The 17552-nt window shown below is 30.8% G+C and overlaps 2 protein-coding genes across 4 annotated transcripts; one reads left to right on the top strand and one right to left on the bottom strand.

Moving 5' to 3' along the window:
• Positions 1-7846: 7846 nt before the first annotated feature.
• Positions 7847-8369, bottom strand: LOC126654683 (mitochondrial import receptor subunit TOM7-1-like). Its single transcript, XM_050348618.2, has one exon. The coding sequence runs from the start codon at positions 8302-8304 to the stop codon at positions 8077-8079; it is 228 nt and encodes a 75-aa protein (XP_050204575.1). The 5' UTR covers positions 8305-8369; the 3' UTR covers positions 7847-8076.
• Positions 8370-10959: 2590 nt separating this feature from the next.
• LOC126655881 (probable E3 ubiquitin-protein ligase HIP1) lies at positions 10960-17042 on the top strand. Of its 3 annotated transcripts, none has more exons than XM_050350224.2 (6): positions 10960-11167; positions 13410-15279; positions 15627-15677; positions 15979-16077; positions 16277-16420; positions 16628-17042. In XM_050350224.2, the coding sequence occupies exons 2-6, from the start codon at positions 13483-13485 to the stop codon at positions 16772-16774; spliced, it is 2238 nt and encodes a 745-aa protein (XP_050206181.1). In that variant the 5' UTR covers positions 10960-11167; positions 13410-13482; the 3' UTR covers positions 16775-17042. The 3 variants fall into 3 exon arrangements, with proteins under 3 accessions (XP_050206181.1, XP_050206182.1, XP_050206180.1); XM_050350225.2 differs by having other exon boundaries at positions 10960-11196; XM_050350223.2 differs by lacking the exon at positions 10960-11167 and adding an exon at positions 11203-11414.
• The last annotated feature ends 510 nt before the right edge of the window (positions 17043-17552 follow it).

Genomic DNA, 17552 nt, shown 5'->3' with positions numbered 1-17552 from the left:
TATAAATAAGTTGTTTATAAAGATGGTGTTTTATCCGTTTGAATTGTGTACCAATTGCCTTAAGAGGAATTGGTTATGTTTGTGATCAGAAACAGGGCGGTGCTGGATATGAGATATCGCTCGGTAAGACCCTGGTTTCTAAGAATGTGTTCGCGAATGTTTTCAGAAAAGAAATACGATGTTTTAATAAATGTATTATATATAGTAATATGTTTTAATCGCGAAAAATTTATAACGGTTTTAGGCTTGCTACGGGTTTCGGAGCAACCACTCCCATTCCCTAGCGCCGGTCTCGGCTCAATAATTTGGGTCGTGACATCCACGTACCTTCTTCATCTCTGAGCTTTAAAATCTGGTTTGTGCGTCTTCTTGCTGAAGCGAAGTTGTGAAAATATTTTGTGTTAGCATCTCCTTCCGCTAGCCAAAAACACTTCGCTCTTTGCTTCCAATAAACTTCCTCCTCACCCAACACAGCATTATACTCTTTAGAAGCTGCTATGTACTCTAAACAACCTGTTTCATCATTCCTGCACTGGAGCAGATTCATTCTTCCTCTGATAGCGTCTAATCGAACTTTAAATTTAGAACCTGTGCCACCACCCCAACTCATTAAACACTCCCTAGTACCATCAAGCTTTTCAGAGAACCGAACCCCTTCGTCAGAATTCCAAGCAGCTGAAACAATCTCCTCGCAATCTTTCTTCGCCAACCAGACATTGCTGAACCGAAATTTTCTCCTGTTACCACTTCTACCAGCCTGGATTAGGGATAAAAGGATAGGTAATTTGAAGAGCACAAAATATGACATATATTTTTTTTACAGAATTTATAACAAATGCTTGATATTACTGTATTGCGGGCAATATATTTAAAATACCAACAACATTAATACAATATCTCTATGTTATTTTAAGTATGCAAATGGATATATAAAACTGAACTAAACTGATTAATTAGATTGATAAGCATGGTTTGATTATGTTTGAAATTATTAAAAAATTAATTTTATTTCTATTTAATTTTGATGATAAAATAAATTAAATTAATTTTGATATAAACTAAATATAAAAGTGAAAAAATTGAAAATTACTAAATTTAGTTTGAAAAAATCAATGTGTACTATTTATTTATAAAAAAATAAAAATAAAAATCAGAAAGTGTCGTAAAAGTGTATAGTTCACTCGAATTTATGATACTCTGATGGTTTAAACTGAAAATAAAATCATCATCTAATAGATTATTTACCAGTTAAATATTTTATGTATTTATAAATACATAAAACGTCGTGTATTAGACAAAAAAAATTTAGTTCATGGAATTTAAAACAAAAAAGTTGAAAAAAATAAGAAAAGAGAAGACCAACTAAACTCAACAACTAAAGGGTTGCAGTATTGTGGGCTTTGATTTGAATAATACAAAAACATGGAACATTCGGTGGGAATAATAATAATATATGTTTGATTATATCCATTTTCTTGATTATTTAAGCAATGTAATGACTACAGCCTAATATACTGACTTTCTCTCCATGCAAAGCTGGATAACAACAAAGTGATGGAATTTTTTTCCATTTTTTTTTAAATAATTACAGTATTCAAATTTACGATCAGTGTTTTAAAAATCGGACCAGACCAAACGGTCGAACCAATTAAATCGGGGACGGTCAATGGTTCAGTCTAAAACTGCAAAAAAATGGGTTGAATCGGTTTGGATCGGATTAAACCAGATCGAACCGATAAAAACCGGATGTTGAACTGGTGAACCAGAGATTGAACCGGTAAAAAACCGGTGAATTATAATTTTTTAATTTTTTAAATTTATCAAACTGGTTGAACTGGTCATAGAACCAATTCCGGAAACTGGTAGACTCACTGGTTCGGTTTTTAAAACACAGATCACGATCTAACAATTTGCTATTCAGGGTTTATATTAGTTAGTTATAGTTCAGTGATAAATTTATAATTTATTTAATTTTATCTGTTTTAACCATCATCATCACAATTAAGCTAATTATATTATATATCTTTTTGATGAATACTGATTATATTATATTAAAAATATGTTTGGTTCAACTGCTAAATTATGAAGTATGATTTTTTTATCATAGTGTTTTTTAAAGTAATATATTACATATTGTTATCTTTTAAAGCTCAAACAGAAACGGTATAATAAAAATTATTAAATTTTTCCAACAATTGATTGTCGATTTAATCTTATCAAATATTTGGATAAAATAATTCATGTTGAACTAAAATACTTTTATCATGTAAATATTTTTTAAATAAATTATTTATACATATATAAAATTAAAATTATTAGATTATAATAGTCATATTAAATTAGATTTACAAATTATTACTTTTTACTTAATTTATATATAAGTTCTTTTTTCTTATTTGATTCTTTTAAATATTTTTGTGATTCAACTTATTTACAATGGAAAATATAATAAGTATTAGAATAAGTATTACCATTTTCATTTATAACCACTTAATATATAAAGTTTTAAACTATAACAGACTTGTAAGTGCTCTTTGAACAACTACTTAAACTCTAATGCATATATATCTATAGTTTGAATCAAACAAATTAAGAGCATATTTGGTTTAGTTGAACTTATAATGAAGAGAAGGAACATTTAACTTGGTTTAATTCAGTCACATTATTATTTGATCGAATATTAATTTGTTTGATTCAAAGTGGCTCCACTCACCAACTACTGATACTGACAGACAAATTTAACTTTGTACATTTATCAAAAGAAAATTAAAAACATTCTAAAAAAAGAAGACTCAACTACTTTGCATTGACCTAGTATACATTGCGTGAGTTATTTTTGATTCTGATATATGCAAAAAATTATTACAATATCTCCGATGTATGTGTGTAAGACTTTGTAATTGTATATCGTAAAAAAATTACAACACGTTTTATATATATTTTCTACTCATTCAGTTTTATATTGACTAGTTTCGCATTACGTGCTATGCACGTGGCTCGTAACGTAACTCGTCAATGAACATATTAATAAATTTATTATAATTATTTTTATTTTTTATTTATAATTAATATTAAATTAGTTAAGAATTTTTATAAAAGTAAATATAATATATTAGGTTATTAAATTTTTTTCCATACTGAATTTATTCTTGTTTTGATTTTATAATTACCATAATTTAATAATTAACTTAATTTTATTAGTAATATCTTTAAAAATAATAAGATAGAAATTTTAATAATAATGTATTGACCAAATACAGTATTTTAAATTTGTAGTTCAATCAAACTAAAAGATAGGTATTCCTACTAATTTGGAGACAATTTAGTTATCTTTTACATATTAAAAACTAAATTGGAGATAATTTAGATACCTATTCTAATTAGGACTTTAATTACAATAGTGATTAATTAAATAACTAATTAGTTAATGACTATAAAACCTTTATTTAATAGTAAACTGAAAAGGATTATTCAGTAAATTTGCCTGTCCCCCCCCCCCCCATCCGTGCTTTTATATATAGTATAGATAACTAATTTAGGATATATAAATATATATATAATTTATCTAAGTAAAAAAAAAGTTAATCTATGTAAAAAAAATTACCATTTAAGTAGTAATTGTGTACTTTTCTAATCACTTATATTTTTAATACAAACAATTATCATGAGTGAAATATATTTTTAAGACTACTTAAGAATATTTCAAATAGTTTTTAGGGGCTAATTATATATAAAATTATCACTTTTATATATATTAAAATATAATTTTGTCGCAGTTTTTAAAAGTTATCAATTTGATTTACCTTCTTTTAATTTTTTTGCTATTATACACCATTCAAAAATGCCGTGACTTATGGCTAACATGGCTACTAGCGGATGACATGGTATCACAAGTTGGATACCACAAATAATTGATCATTGTGCTAAGTTTATTATTTAGTTAAAAAATTAATTTGGGACTACAAGTTTTTTTTAAAAAAAATACAAAAATCAATTATGCTTTAGAATGTCAATATAATTACAGTTAATTACTTGTGGCATCTGACTTGTCATGCCATATTATTTTCTGAATATCACATTAACTATAAGTCGCCGGATGTTTGAATTGTAAAAGAATTATAAAAAAGTAAAAGAGGATAAATAAAATTAATAATTTTTAAAAATCGTAAGAAAATTGCAAGATAATATAAAAATTGCGATGTATATGTATTAACCCTTTTTCAATTATAAAGATAAACTTTATAATTTTGAACAAAATATCTATAATGCTAAACTAAGTTAACGTAAAACTGTCTACAATATTATTAATCATGAAAAGCTTTCACTTTTATTTTAGAAAAAAAGCATTCACTTTTGACTATTAGTAAAGATGTTTTTTTTATTGAATCATGCAATTAAATAGTACTGTATTTTGATAGAATTGAGAAAAACGCATAAGCCATTCCTCATTTGCATATAAATTACAAAATTAGTCGTACGTCCACCAACTATTAGGATTGCATAAAAATAGACTGAAACCGATCTATTAAACCGAACTTAACTAAAACAGTAGTTCGGTTTGATTTTAATTATTATAACACCAAATCAAACCAAAAACTAAAATTATGTTATGTTATGTCTAAAATTTGCTAAACATATCATCACATTCTTAATATGTCATGATAGTAAGTAAAACACCAATTTATAATGTCTAAAGTCATGGGTTTGAATCATTGCAATTGCTGTTATGGAAAATGTTGTTTTTTTTTTCTTTGTAAAAAACTGCAAAACACATGTTATACTAGTAAAACACCAATTTGTAATGTCTGAAGTCTGTTCGAGTCTGAGCAACTGCTATTTTGAAATACGTTCTCTTTTCTTTATAAAAAAATTGCAACACGTGTCGTGGTAATTAAGCACAAACTTATAGCGTTTGAAGCCGTGAGTTCGCTAATTGCTTAACTAATTAATTAGTTTCCATCTGAATAACCCTAGCTGCCTATATTTTTTTTATATTTTTTCTTCGACAACTGTCAATGATTTATTTTTATTATTGACAGTAATAATTCTTTTATTTATGTTATTTTAATTTTATAGAATATATAAATAGTCAACTCTTTTTCATTTTTTTCTTGGCTGATTAAATTTATTAACGAAGCGCATAATTAATTTGGTTATCAATATGCGAAAATAGATTGAAGATTTTTCAATAACAAGATGGAGTCGTTTACGGGTTATATTAGATTGATTTATTTTTCATTATTTGTTTTTTTATTTTGTCATTTTTTTGGTAAAAGGTTTGTTGTGTTTTTTTTAAAAGGTTTGCTATATTTTTTCTATGAAGGTTTTATTATTAGGTGGTGGTTGAATCGGATGACACGACTTTAGTTTTTAGTATCAAAAAGCAGTTTACGGCATTTTAAAAAGTTTAATCGAAATTGAAAACTACACTTAATTATTATTATTTTCATAGAAAACTACACTTAATTAGCAAAATAATTAATAATTTATTTTTATTTCCATATATAGATATGTCAATCATATAACATATTATCTGTTTCACGTCAGGTCATCGAATTTAATTTTTCCGATTTTTTTACAAATATAACTTTTTCATTTGGGAAAAAAAGTCGATGAGTTCGGATCCTAACAACTACTGTTTAGAGAAAAGTTCTTTCTTTTCTTTATAAAAAAACTGCAAAACATGTGTCATGGTAGTATTACCAACTTATATTTATTCAAATTCTGTTTTTCACAAGTCAGCAGAGGCTGCTGATAGCAGATCAGGTGAGGAAAAATCTTCAATTTATATAGCAATATTCAAGCAGTTTAGCAGAAGAAGACCACGAGTTAACTGAACTACAAGTCTGAGACAATGACGATATGCAGTTAAATTGGTTATGAGAAATTTTGATATCCAGGTAAAGTTGCAAAGTTTAGAAACTTGCCTACTGAAGATTAATATTTGGCAAAACTAAAATAAAAAGCACAATAAAACAAATCTAACTAGATTAGAATTGAATTAAAAGTTATTTAAATATAAATTCACCAATTATAATCGTTTTTACAATTTAATCATGTTTCGTAGTAATTAATATATAAAGACTCCCGATAAAAATTGATAATGTGAAAACCGAATTTTGACCGCACTGATTTGAAGTGCAAATGACATGGCCAACTTCAGTTATCATATCATCAATTTTTAGTAGGTGTGTTTGATTCACCAAGAATTGATATTATAAAATGTAATTAAGTTGCAAAAACGTACAAGGTTCATGAATTTATAAGTAATACCCTTAAATTAAATTTTAAATATTATTATATTAATAAAAAAAAGATATAACTGAATGTTTAATTCAACAATAACAATTATCATGCATATATACCAAAGGATTCATAATCCTATATGAAAAACTAAACATCACACAAAGTCTGCAGAATTATCAATTAATGGACCCACAATACTTCTTGCTATGCTATTAAACTATTATAAGAATGATTTAAGAGAAATTTCCCATTATAACAGAACCAGTTTTGGTGCTATGAAAATGCAGAAAATATAGAATATTTCATATATCCATATCTCAAGAATAATAAGCAAGAGGACACAAAAAGTGCTACAGGCTTTTATGCAACAAGAAAACATGAAAAATCTCTATCTCATAATACCACTAACTCTGTTGGAAATATATATATATATATATATATATATATATATATATATATATATATATATATATATATATATATATATATATATAAGTAGGATAACATATATACAAGACAGTAGAATATGCATCTGATGGTTCTTCCAACCTCCACTTCAAATTAAAGAATAAACGGAAAATGAGCTATCTTTGGAAAGAAAACATGTATCCATCTTCAAAATCTTAATCATCTAAAACATGGTCAATTTATACATATTATGTAAGGATTATTGACACATTCAAGCAGCGCCTAAATATGCAGAACTTCATAAAAAAAAGGTAACAAATATCATTGACTCGAGTATCAATTTACATAGTGAGCTTGCAGCTAATGATCCACAAACTCCGAAATTAATTTTAGTATAAGTAACACCTTAAATTTGTCGTTTTTGATCAATTAGCCCACATTTATCAATTTTATAAATAAATTTAGAAAGTTAATCGATAAAAACTGACAGATTCACGGGACTAATTTATAACAAAATTAATTTCCCTCGTTACCCCCTTTTTTCAACTAGTTGATTCGAAGCAACCTCAGAAAAGTGTCCCCAAAACTGCGGATGGCAAGCACTTTTCAAAAATGACAAAGCAGACAGATAAAAAAAGGATAAACCTTTACAAAGTAGAAAGTAATTGGATCATGGACTGCAAATTCAGAGACAAATTGATACATGAGTCAAATATAATTAATATGACACAGAAAGCGCAAAGGATTAATAGAGCAGGCCTGGAAGAACAATCATTCAAGACGATGATATGAAGAGAAAAAAGAAGTCAGACTAAGATCTATCAATCGAGATTAAGCAGCTTTCGACCTTCAAAACAGTAAGCTAAATGGATAAATATCAGATGTCCTATCCGAACTAGACCGAGCTAAGAATTAGTTTAGGTTATTTGCTTTTGATCATAAACATAACTAAAGTCAGCTGAAAAAAGGATTCAGAAGCTAAAACAATTCATAGATATAAAAAACAGTTCACGCATTCAATAAATAATCAATGAAAACAGTGATAGGCAATAATCTACACATCCAAAAGAAAACAAGAAATTGATTCCCAAATTGCAAATTTGCAAATCAACGATCACAGTTCATCAGATTATTCAAGTTCAAGAAAAGATACTCACATGCAACATATTTTAAACACTAAAACAGAGTAACAGAAATCAAACCAAAACCCTAATCAATAAGACAGGCAATTATTACACAAAACATTCAAAACCCATAAAAAAGATTCAAACTTTATCAAATATTACTCTAACTAATTAAAACTTACATAATACCATAAAACCTCATAATACCAACCCTTGAAGATTCGACAAATAAGCATCGACCCAAAAACAAACAACCCAAACCACGATCTGGGTGATCATTAAATTCGGTTTTACAAAATCAAACCGGGGTTAAGAGCTGATAAAGCTGAGGCTGAGGATCGGAAGTCATGCCGATGATGATAACGAGAGGAATAAATCCGTAATGAGTAATAACTTTGGCTTTCTTCAAACCCCAAGTGCTCCATTCTTTCAAACACTGCACTGTTGATTTCTCTTCTATGGATTTTGATCCTTTTCCGCTGCTGCTGCCTTTTCCTTTGCTCTTTAGTGAAACCCTAGACCCCATTGATTCGCTGCTGATAGTGTGATTTCTGAGAGATTGATGAGTGTTGAACCTTAAACCCTAATTAAAAAATTGTTTGGAGAGAAAATGGGGGATATAGGGTTGGGAGTTGAGAGTGTTATTGGGCCAATTTACGAGGCTCAAAATGAGGAAAGCTAAGGCCCAAAGACTAAAGTTTAGTCCAATTTTTTGGAAAGCCTTTTGAATTCTTTTAAGGGTTTTTTTAGATAAATACCAAAAAAAGATAAAATATTCTCAAGAATACTACCACAAAGTTTTTTTTTGAGAAATACAATCTGTACTTTTTTTTTGCAAAAATGACTTTTATTAATCTCATAAATATCTTTTTTAATCTCAGAAATACGATTTTGGTTATCCAGCGGTATACTAACACTGCTGGTTAACCAACAAACAAAACTATTACAAATTCAAACCTCTATTTTTATTAAACTAGTTGAAAATTGTATTATAAACCCCTCCGCCTTTATCACCGCAGGAGCAATCAGCAAATAAAACCTAAATCGTCTTTTTTTAAAATTTAAAATTATTGATTAACCATTAGTTAATCATTTGTTAAGCAACAATGTATTAAAAACAAAGGTCGTTGGTGTACCTTTAGTACACCATTGGTTAAATAGCAACAAAAAAAAAATCAACAACAGTTAACTAACGATTTTATTAATAATATATTCAAAATAACATTTATTATAAGTTATCCAACGGTTTACCTAATGTTAACCATTGATTACCCAACACCCAAATATATCACTTAATTCTCACAAGCATTTTTTCAAACACCTACAGTGCAACATGCTGTTTAACACAAAAAAATCGAACCAGAAACATAAAATTCAGCAACGGTGTTTACTAACGATTTCATTAATGATATATCGCAAATAAAAATTACAGGTTATCTAACGGTTTATCCAATATTAACCACTGGTTACCCAACACCCAAAAAATATTACAATTCTCATAAGCATTTCTTCAAACACCTAGAATGCAAATCTGTGCAACACCAGAAAATCGAACCCAGCAACCATAAAACATATAATTTGATATTTAAGCAAATCACCATCTAAACTTATACATATCAACAAGTTTAGAAAAAAAAATGAAAAGAGATTAAAACCAAAAATTTGAAAATCAACTTTTATCCTTTGATTAGCAATTTATTTTTTTCTATGGCAGCGGAGGTTCATGGATCTTCATCGTCGACAGTGGAGGCTATGCGTCTTCTTAACTAACAGCGACGATCGGTGATTTCTTCGGCAACGGCAATGACCTTAATCCAATAGCAGTTACAGTCAGTCCGGTTAGAAGATGAAGAATCGAACATGAAATAATCAGCGTCATGAGCCCCATGAACGACGGCGGCTTCAAGTCCACCGGCGAACAGCGTCAACAGTTGCTTCCTCTGCTTCCCCTCTTATTTACTCTTTGCTGTTATGGCTTTAAGTTTGATTTGAAGAAATTAGGTTATAAAAGGATTAAAGGAGTATTTGATATTTGTGTAAAATCAAAAGTATAGAAATCAAAAAAGAAAAGAACAAATTGTATTTTTCAAAAACAAAAGATATGGACGTAATTATCTAATTAAGTTTATAAGTTGTAGTATTTTGTCTAATTAACTCTTCTTTTAACTATGGCTTTACATTTTTCACACGTAATTCGTATTATAACTCGTCAGATAATAATAATTATATTTTTTATGAATCAGAAAAATTATATTTATGTTTGATGAATAATTATTTCTATGATTGTAAATTATATTTAAGTATAAAAAGTTAAATAATTATTAAAAAAATAGTTAAAAGTATTATTTTAATTAAAATACTACAAAAAGTCAAAAGCCGGTGTTTAATATTACCAAAATTTAAATTTTATTCTAAAATTGTAAAACAAGTTAAAATCCGTGATTCTTAAAGGAATTAAGTCTAAATAGGGCTATAAGCAAACTAAAATGTTCTTGATAAGAGTTCGGTTCGTGTTTGTTCACATTGTTAATGAATCGAGTTCGAACTTGATTTTATGTTCATTTGTTTAAATGCGTTGAACATGAAAATAGTGATGTTTGGCTCGTTTATATTCACAAACAACTTGTTTATGATTCTTCATGAGCGATTTTTCGACTAAAAACTTGTGAAACGGGCTCATATAGAAGTTCGATAAAGAGTTTACAAACTAGTTCGTATAAAAATTAGATAAAACGTACGCAAACTAGCTAGTTGTATTTAAATTAGATATATATACTTTATTCTTATTATGTATTAAAATTATATTATTTTAATCCAAGCTATACAATTTTAACTAAAAACAACAGCAAACATATATAATTTTGGTTCATGTTCGTTTGTTTAGGCGTAAAACGAACGAGCTGGTGAACAAGCTCATTTGCGAATTTATTCATTTAAAGCTGAGATTGAACCGAACAATATTAACATTATAAATTTCCAAACGAACTGAATATGAACGCCTTATTTAAAATTCAAATGAACATAAATTGAACATAAACACTCCCAACGAGCCGAACACAACTTAAAATTTCGGCTCGAAGATTTATTTACACCCCTAAACCTAAATAAAATAATCCCAAGTAAAACAACAAATTAAGCAAAGTTCAAAACGATAAAAAAAACAAAACACGGTGAGTAAAAAATGAGAAGAGCAACAACACTCAAGAAAAAAACGGCGGGTTCTTAAAAGGTGCTGAGTGAAGAGTGTGGTGAGTGTGGTGAGTAAGTTAGTTTCCATAAAAAAGCTGATGCAGAGAGAGAAATGCCAAAAAAAACTGAAAGAAAAGTTCGAACTTTTTATGGTTAGCATGCAGAGCAAGACAAGGGTGACACGAGTCTCTCAAACTGAGGTGGGTTCTCACTTCTCAAAATCCAATTGGTCAGCACCCAACATTGACACCTTACTACCATACTTGTCTCTTCTTTACTTCTTATTTTGTCTCTCTGTTTCCCTTTTTTATCATTGGAAATTTCGCTTCAAATTATCAAAATTAAACTCTCAGTTTTTCACTTCTATTTATACCCTTTTGCTCACACATGCTCTCAGTTGGTGCACAATTTGATTTTGGGGAGTAAAGCTTTGTTCTTGGTTGTTGGGTATGGTTTTATTTTTTATATTAGTTAAATTGTATGTTTTTTTGTGTTTTGTTGATTACTTGTTTATGTGAGTTTTTGTGTTTGAATTGGGTTTTGTTTTGGTTGTTTGGAATGGATTTGTTTGTGTGTTTTGAATTGAGCTAAATCTGAATTGGGGTTTTGAATTGCTTGTTAAGTGTGGTTTTGAGGATGCTTTCAAATGCTGGTTTGATGAGAGAAGTCAAAGAATCTGATAAACTTGTTTGGATGGATTGACTCACTAAACTATTGATTGAAAATGTACTTCAATCCCTTATACTTTGGTGGTTTATATGTAGCCTAATAGCCTTCATAATCAAATTAAGCCTTTTGGTTTTTGAAGGATTTTAAACTTTTTGTTTGATCTTCTGATGATTTAGGCAATCATATGATACTAGTAATTAAACAGTTATAACATTTTATTACTCAGAGGAACTTCCTAGGTGGTGTTGTGGTTTTAGAAAACTAAAACCTCTTGTGGATTAACAAACTTACAATTCTATTTCACATGTAAATGAAACTGTTCATAGATCTTCTGTGAAATAGCGATCTGTAGCCCGCTTAGTAAAATCAAGTATTTGGTCTCAACATGCTTTACTTTTGTATGATTGATGTTTCAAGGCTTGGTGGTTTGTAACTAATTATGATGGTTTTTGATTTAATGGTTTAGGGATTCGTTTAAAAAAATATATATGTGTGTGCATGTGTGTGTATAATTTTCTAGGTATTATAAACCACCCTATTATGTACCTTATAAATTTTATATGTAAGTTGAAAATTGTTAGCTGATCCAAAATGTTAACGACTTGTATCACACAGAATCGCATCAAGTATTTCATTTGAAAATTTTAAGCTTCTTGTGATTTTAATTTTTATCTATAAGGATTTGCGGATGGTCTTGTTCACATGATTTTTTGTTGAATGTTTATGATCCTATAATGTATTTGCATAAATTCATTTTTCTTTAAGTGCTTTGTTTCTCATTTTCATTTGATATATATTAGTATTATGTTGATGTTTGGAAATTACTTTTTGATGATTTTAGGTTTAAGTCATACATTTTCAATGTCTTTGCTCAATTAGTCAGGACGCTTCATAAAGTACGCCAGATTGTTAGAAGGTAGTTTAGGAAGATTAAGGTGGATTAAGCTTTGATGTTTGATGTAATTGAGAATGTACTTCAATCCCATATATCTTGATGTTTTATATGTAGCTTACATTATCAAATCAAGCCTTTTGGCTTTTGAAGGATTTAAACTTTTTGATGACTTAGGTAGTCTTATGATACTATTAATTAAAAAGTTATAAAATTGTACAATTTAGAAAACTTCTTAGGTACTGTTGCGGTTTTAAAAATGTCTAACTTTTGTGGATTAACAACATTACATTCTCAATTTTATATGTAAATGAAATTGTTTTTAGATAGTCTGCGAGTTAGTGATCTGTAGCCCACACATAATGGAATCAAGTATATGGTGTCAACATGCTTTGTTTATGCATGATTGATGGTTCAAGGCTTATTGCTTTGTAACTAATTATGAATTTATGATAGCTAATGATTTAATGGTTTACGGATTCTTAAAAAAAAATATGTGCGTATGATTTTCTGGGATAAATAAACTGCCCTTTTATATGCCCACGAATTCTATATGTAATTTAAAAATTGTTCTTTGATCCTAAATGTTGATGGCTTATAGCACACAAAATCACATCAAGTATTTTGTTCAAAAAATTTAAGCTTCTTGTAATTTAATCTTTAAGATTCATAAGGTAGTTTAGGAAGATTAAGGTGGACAAAACTTAATGCTTAATGTTAGCAACAGTGAGGCTGTTCATAGCATGAAGTGTTTTAATACTTGTTTTAAACTTACGAACTCGATGTTGGATGATCTTTCGGTCTGTTCGAGAGTGTTCTTGTGCAAGGGACGACATTGTCTATTTAGTGCATCTATTTTCATTATGTTTTTGTCTAATCAGGTTTGGAGAAAGGTCCTACTTCTAAGGGGACTTATTTCGTCGGTTGGTCTGCGAGGAGAGAATCTATCCATACATGATGCAAGGGCAAGATGGCACCTCCGAGGCCTTCCCGGGAACCTACTATTTGAACTACGGATCTAATGGCATTAATCTTCAGTGGGATCAGAACAATGCAATGCCGTCTGATGGTTTATTTCATGATGGCATTCCTCTTATAGACTGGCTGGGCCAATCTAGTTCGAGTGCAAGCAGTCAAACTTCTGTTGGACTTCAGGACTTACTAGTTGAAAATGAGTTGCCGTCTAGTAGGATATATCAGTATGCTTCTAGTATGAACGCCCAAAGTCGAGTTCAATTTCCAGAGTTAGTAGCTGAAGATTGCTCGATTTCTTCCTCTGTCACTAGGGCTGTAATGGATCAAAGCTTGGTAGAAAGGCATTCGGACCCAATTGTTCCTCCTTTTCAACCTAGTGCTGATATGAACCTGGTTAACAGCCATCTCATAAATCGACCATTTTCTTTCCAGCATACCGGTTCTAGTGCTCTCTCTGAAATCATAGACTTAAATGGAACTTGTGAGGGTCAGGGCATTGAAGCCTATCTGAATACTGCAGACTGTGCCGTTGGTTCATATATGACTAACGGGACAGGTTTATGTATGAATCCGTTTAAACCAGGGAGATCAGATGGCAATCAAAATCCATTTGTTGTCGATTCTTCAAATTCAGATCCACTTTTTATTTCTTCCGGAATTGCGGGGTATGTGGTGGAAGAAAGTGACAGCAGAGAAGGTTGCCCATCAGATGGTCGGCGTCTGTCCTGTAAAAGAAGAGCACCTGAAGATGATTGTAGATTGCTTCCATCGGGTGCAAGCTCTGAGTCAAGATCCAGTAACATGTCTGTTACTACTCATGAAAATGGTAGTAGAAGATTGAATTTGCGAGATCCTATCAGTAATCGCCAAAATGTTCATTACCCGGAGCAACTGGCTAGTGGACTTGGGTCAGGGGAAGGTCCTGTCGTGCGCCAACCTTTAAATGCTGCAAGAAGTGGATTTGGACTTGGTGTAGGAGCAAATTCTGATGTCCATCAAACACTAAGAGTAGTAGGAGAAGTTGAAAACTCCAATAGAAATATTCGTATGAGAAGAACTGTGAACAATCAAGATTTTGCTCCAGCTGATGGGGCAGTGAGGACCAGAAGGAATTCCTACACACAGTTACCTGGTCAACCATCTGCTCTTTTCCCATTTGATTCTGTTCCAAACAGAAGCGTTGTGACAGGAATCTCTCACTCAAATCCTGTATCACAATCTGTTCACGCTTCTAACTCCTTAGAAGCTTTGCAGCCTTTCCAATGGAATGCAGTCACCAGGGAAAGAACCGGTCCGCTGTCTACTGCTTATACATCAAATGGAGGAGATGCTTTGCTTCTAGAAGAAAATTCAATGCACGGCGCATATAGTGGCACCCTTCCTTCTGGAATTCCAAGGAGAAACTTGGAACACATGAACCTAAACTTTGTCCCTGGAACAAACTCTTCCGTAAATGCTGCTTCAGGTTCAAGAAATACGTGTACTCATCCATTCTTAGCTCCCATTGTGTTTCGCCAGGGAAACACGGCTCGGAATTATGCGCAGAGATTATCAGACAGTGTCAATCGCATGGAACTTCAAGGACAACGAAACTTGGGTGCCTCTCTTGCTGCAAGGGAAAGGGAATTATCGGCAAGACATGGTAGTGCTAGGCCTTCTCAGAATCCTCTTAGGTCAGGATTGCTAGCACGGGGTGAGAGACAATTTGGCGTTCATCCCATAGTGGCATTCAACTCTTTGACTATTGCTCAGAGAAGAAGCAGACTGATATCTGAGGTATGTAATAAATTTTTCCTCCTTAAGCTTTACTGTGTATTTCATAAATTTTGTTGTTTGAGGCAAGTGAAATATGTGTTTGAAGGACAAAGTTTTAGTACAAGGATCAACTTCCTTTCTGGTGTATCTTACATTTGTATTATCATATTTTGTTTAAGCGATACATACTTTTAGCTCTTTTCTTGATTTATCAGTCCATACATTTGTATGTGCATGTTTATTTCGAATATGCAAGTTTTGTAACCTCAGTTGATTGCTTTTCAATATTTTCATCATTTCACCTTCTTCGTTAACACTAGAAAACCCTCATCTAATCAGCTTATGTGTTTGCTTGTTGACATTGTCAGGTTCGCAATGCTTTGGCACTTGTTCGCAGGGGAGGCTCCTTACACTTTGAGGTAAGCTCTAGCTAGAGTTATTAAGCTGTAATGTATTCACTTTGTCTTTCTCATATGCCAGTTATTAATGGAATTCCTTGTCGGCTCTCCGTAAAATATTCATTTGGAGAAACTAAATGGAGAAACCGTCTTTCTTTTCGTTAGTTGACAGATCTTATTGCAGTTGCATGAGTTACTTGAATTCTTGTTACGGTCAAATGTTTTTATTGTGTTTCTTGATCTTGTTTTTGTGTAAGACAATAATGTTCAGCTTTTCTGGTATAGATTAACATTCAATTAAATTCTTTTGACGTTATGCCAGGATGTGATGGTAATTGACCGCTCAGTGTTGTATGGTGTGCCTGAAGAGCCTGATGTACTTGAAGATATGCGCCTTGATGTTGATAACATGACCTATGAGGTAACATTGAAACAATAAGAAAGAACATTCCGTCCGTGAGCATTTAGTGTTTTCTTCTTTTGAAATCTAATTTTGCATTACTTTTACACATAAAAGCCCGTAGAAGACTTCTTCTAATTGACTGATAGTAAGCTAAACTGACCTTGTTGTTGTCATATATTGCTCGACAAGCTTCCTAAATAATAAATCTGTTCATTAGGAACTGCTGGCTCTGGAGGAGCATATCGGAAATGTTTCCACTGGATTAAGCGAGGATGTCATTCAGTTACATATGAAGCGGAAGAAATATCAAGTAAATGAAGTTAAGTCTCCCCGAGCAGATGAACCATGCAGCATCTGTCAGGTAAAATCGCTACATAGCTCTTATTCCTTGATTATAAGTTTAAAAAGCAGGATGACAAACATGCACATGTAGTCTTCGGAAAAATGTTAAAACGTAAGATTCCATAAATTTCCCCGCAACATAGACTGGGATAGCCAACGCATGTTTTATTAGTCTATTTGATTCCAATAAGTCTTGTAACTCCGTTCCCTTCAAAACCATTTACAGGAACAATATGTCGATGGCCAAGATCTCGGGAAGCTGGACTGCGGACATGACTTCCATTTTAACTGCATTAAGCAGTGGCTTATCCAGAAAAATAGTTGCCCCATCTGCAAAACGACAGCCTTGGAAGTTGAAGATTCCGAAAACTAGAGATGATTATGGCAAGCTATGAAATTTCTCTTCTGGCCATGTATAATTGATATTGTCATGTATTTCATTATGTTGTTCATCTTGTTGTAAGAGATCATAAATTAGTCTAAGATTAGGCAAAAAACCATGAACTCTCATGCATTTGAGTTTCTTCTGTTTCGTAGACTGCCATTAATACAGTTTTAAAGAAGCTGCTGCTATGTTGAAAGATTTTGCTAATTCATTTATGTTTTTGGAAATGAATAAGGGTGCTTTGGTAATCGGAAAATTAGTTTCAAATTTTATATTTGCTGTTAGAGAATTTTTTATAGAACAAAGGATCAATTCACCTCCAAAAGTTGGCACCAAATATTAAAAAATCAATTCTAAAAAAAATATCCCATTTTTTGGCAAACTGTTTTAAAAATACCCCTCTCGTAATTGAAAAAAAGATGGATTACCTAAGCAAAAAAATTAACCATGATTAATCCAAATTAATTCTAATTAAAACTCTAATTAATTAATCTTAACTAATCCTAATTAACCCTAAATTAACTTGTCCTCGCCTCCTTCATTCATCTAGGAGTTATTCAAAAACAATTCAAGTGGAAAACATTTTATTTGAAAAGAATATATTTAATTAAAATTGAAAATTAAAAAATTCTCGGTTTTCAAAATTTAGGATATAAACAAAAAAGGTAGAAAAGTGAAACAATTTTAGATGATTAAGCTAAAATAGTTTAGAGAAACGATTTTTTTTAATTTTTTTAATCAAACAACTATTTTTTTTTTTAAGAAA

The sequence above is a fragment of the Mercurialis annua genome, linkage group LG7, assembly GCF_937616625.2.
Source record: "Mercurialis annua linkage group LG7, ddMerAnnu1.2, whole genome shotgun sequence".
Taxonomy (NCBI): domain Eukaryota; kingdom Viridiplantae; phylum Streptophyta; class Magnoliopsida; order Malpighiales; family Euphorbiaceae; genus Mercurialis; species Mercurialis annua.
The sequence above is the reverse complement of the archived record's forward strand: the minus strand, read 5'-3'. Positions and strand labels throughout refer to the sequence as shown.

Coding starts and splice junctions, on each gene's coding strand:
- LOC126655881 (XM_050350224.2), top strand. CDS start 13,483: ATGATGCAAGGGCAAGATGGCACCTCCGAGGCCTTCCCGGGAACCTAC. Junction 15,678..15,978: donor GAGGCTCCTTACACTTTGAG/GTAAGCTCTAGC, acceptor ACGTTATGCCAG/GATGTGATGGTAATTGACCG. Junction 16,421..16,627: donor AACCATGCAGCATCTGTCAG/GTAAAATCGCTA, acceptor AACCATTTACAG/GAACAATATGTCGATGGCCA.
- LOC126654683 (XM_050348618.2), bottom strand. CDS start 8,304: ATGGGGTCTAGGGTTTCACTAAAGAGCAAAGGAAAAGGCAGCAGCAGC.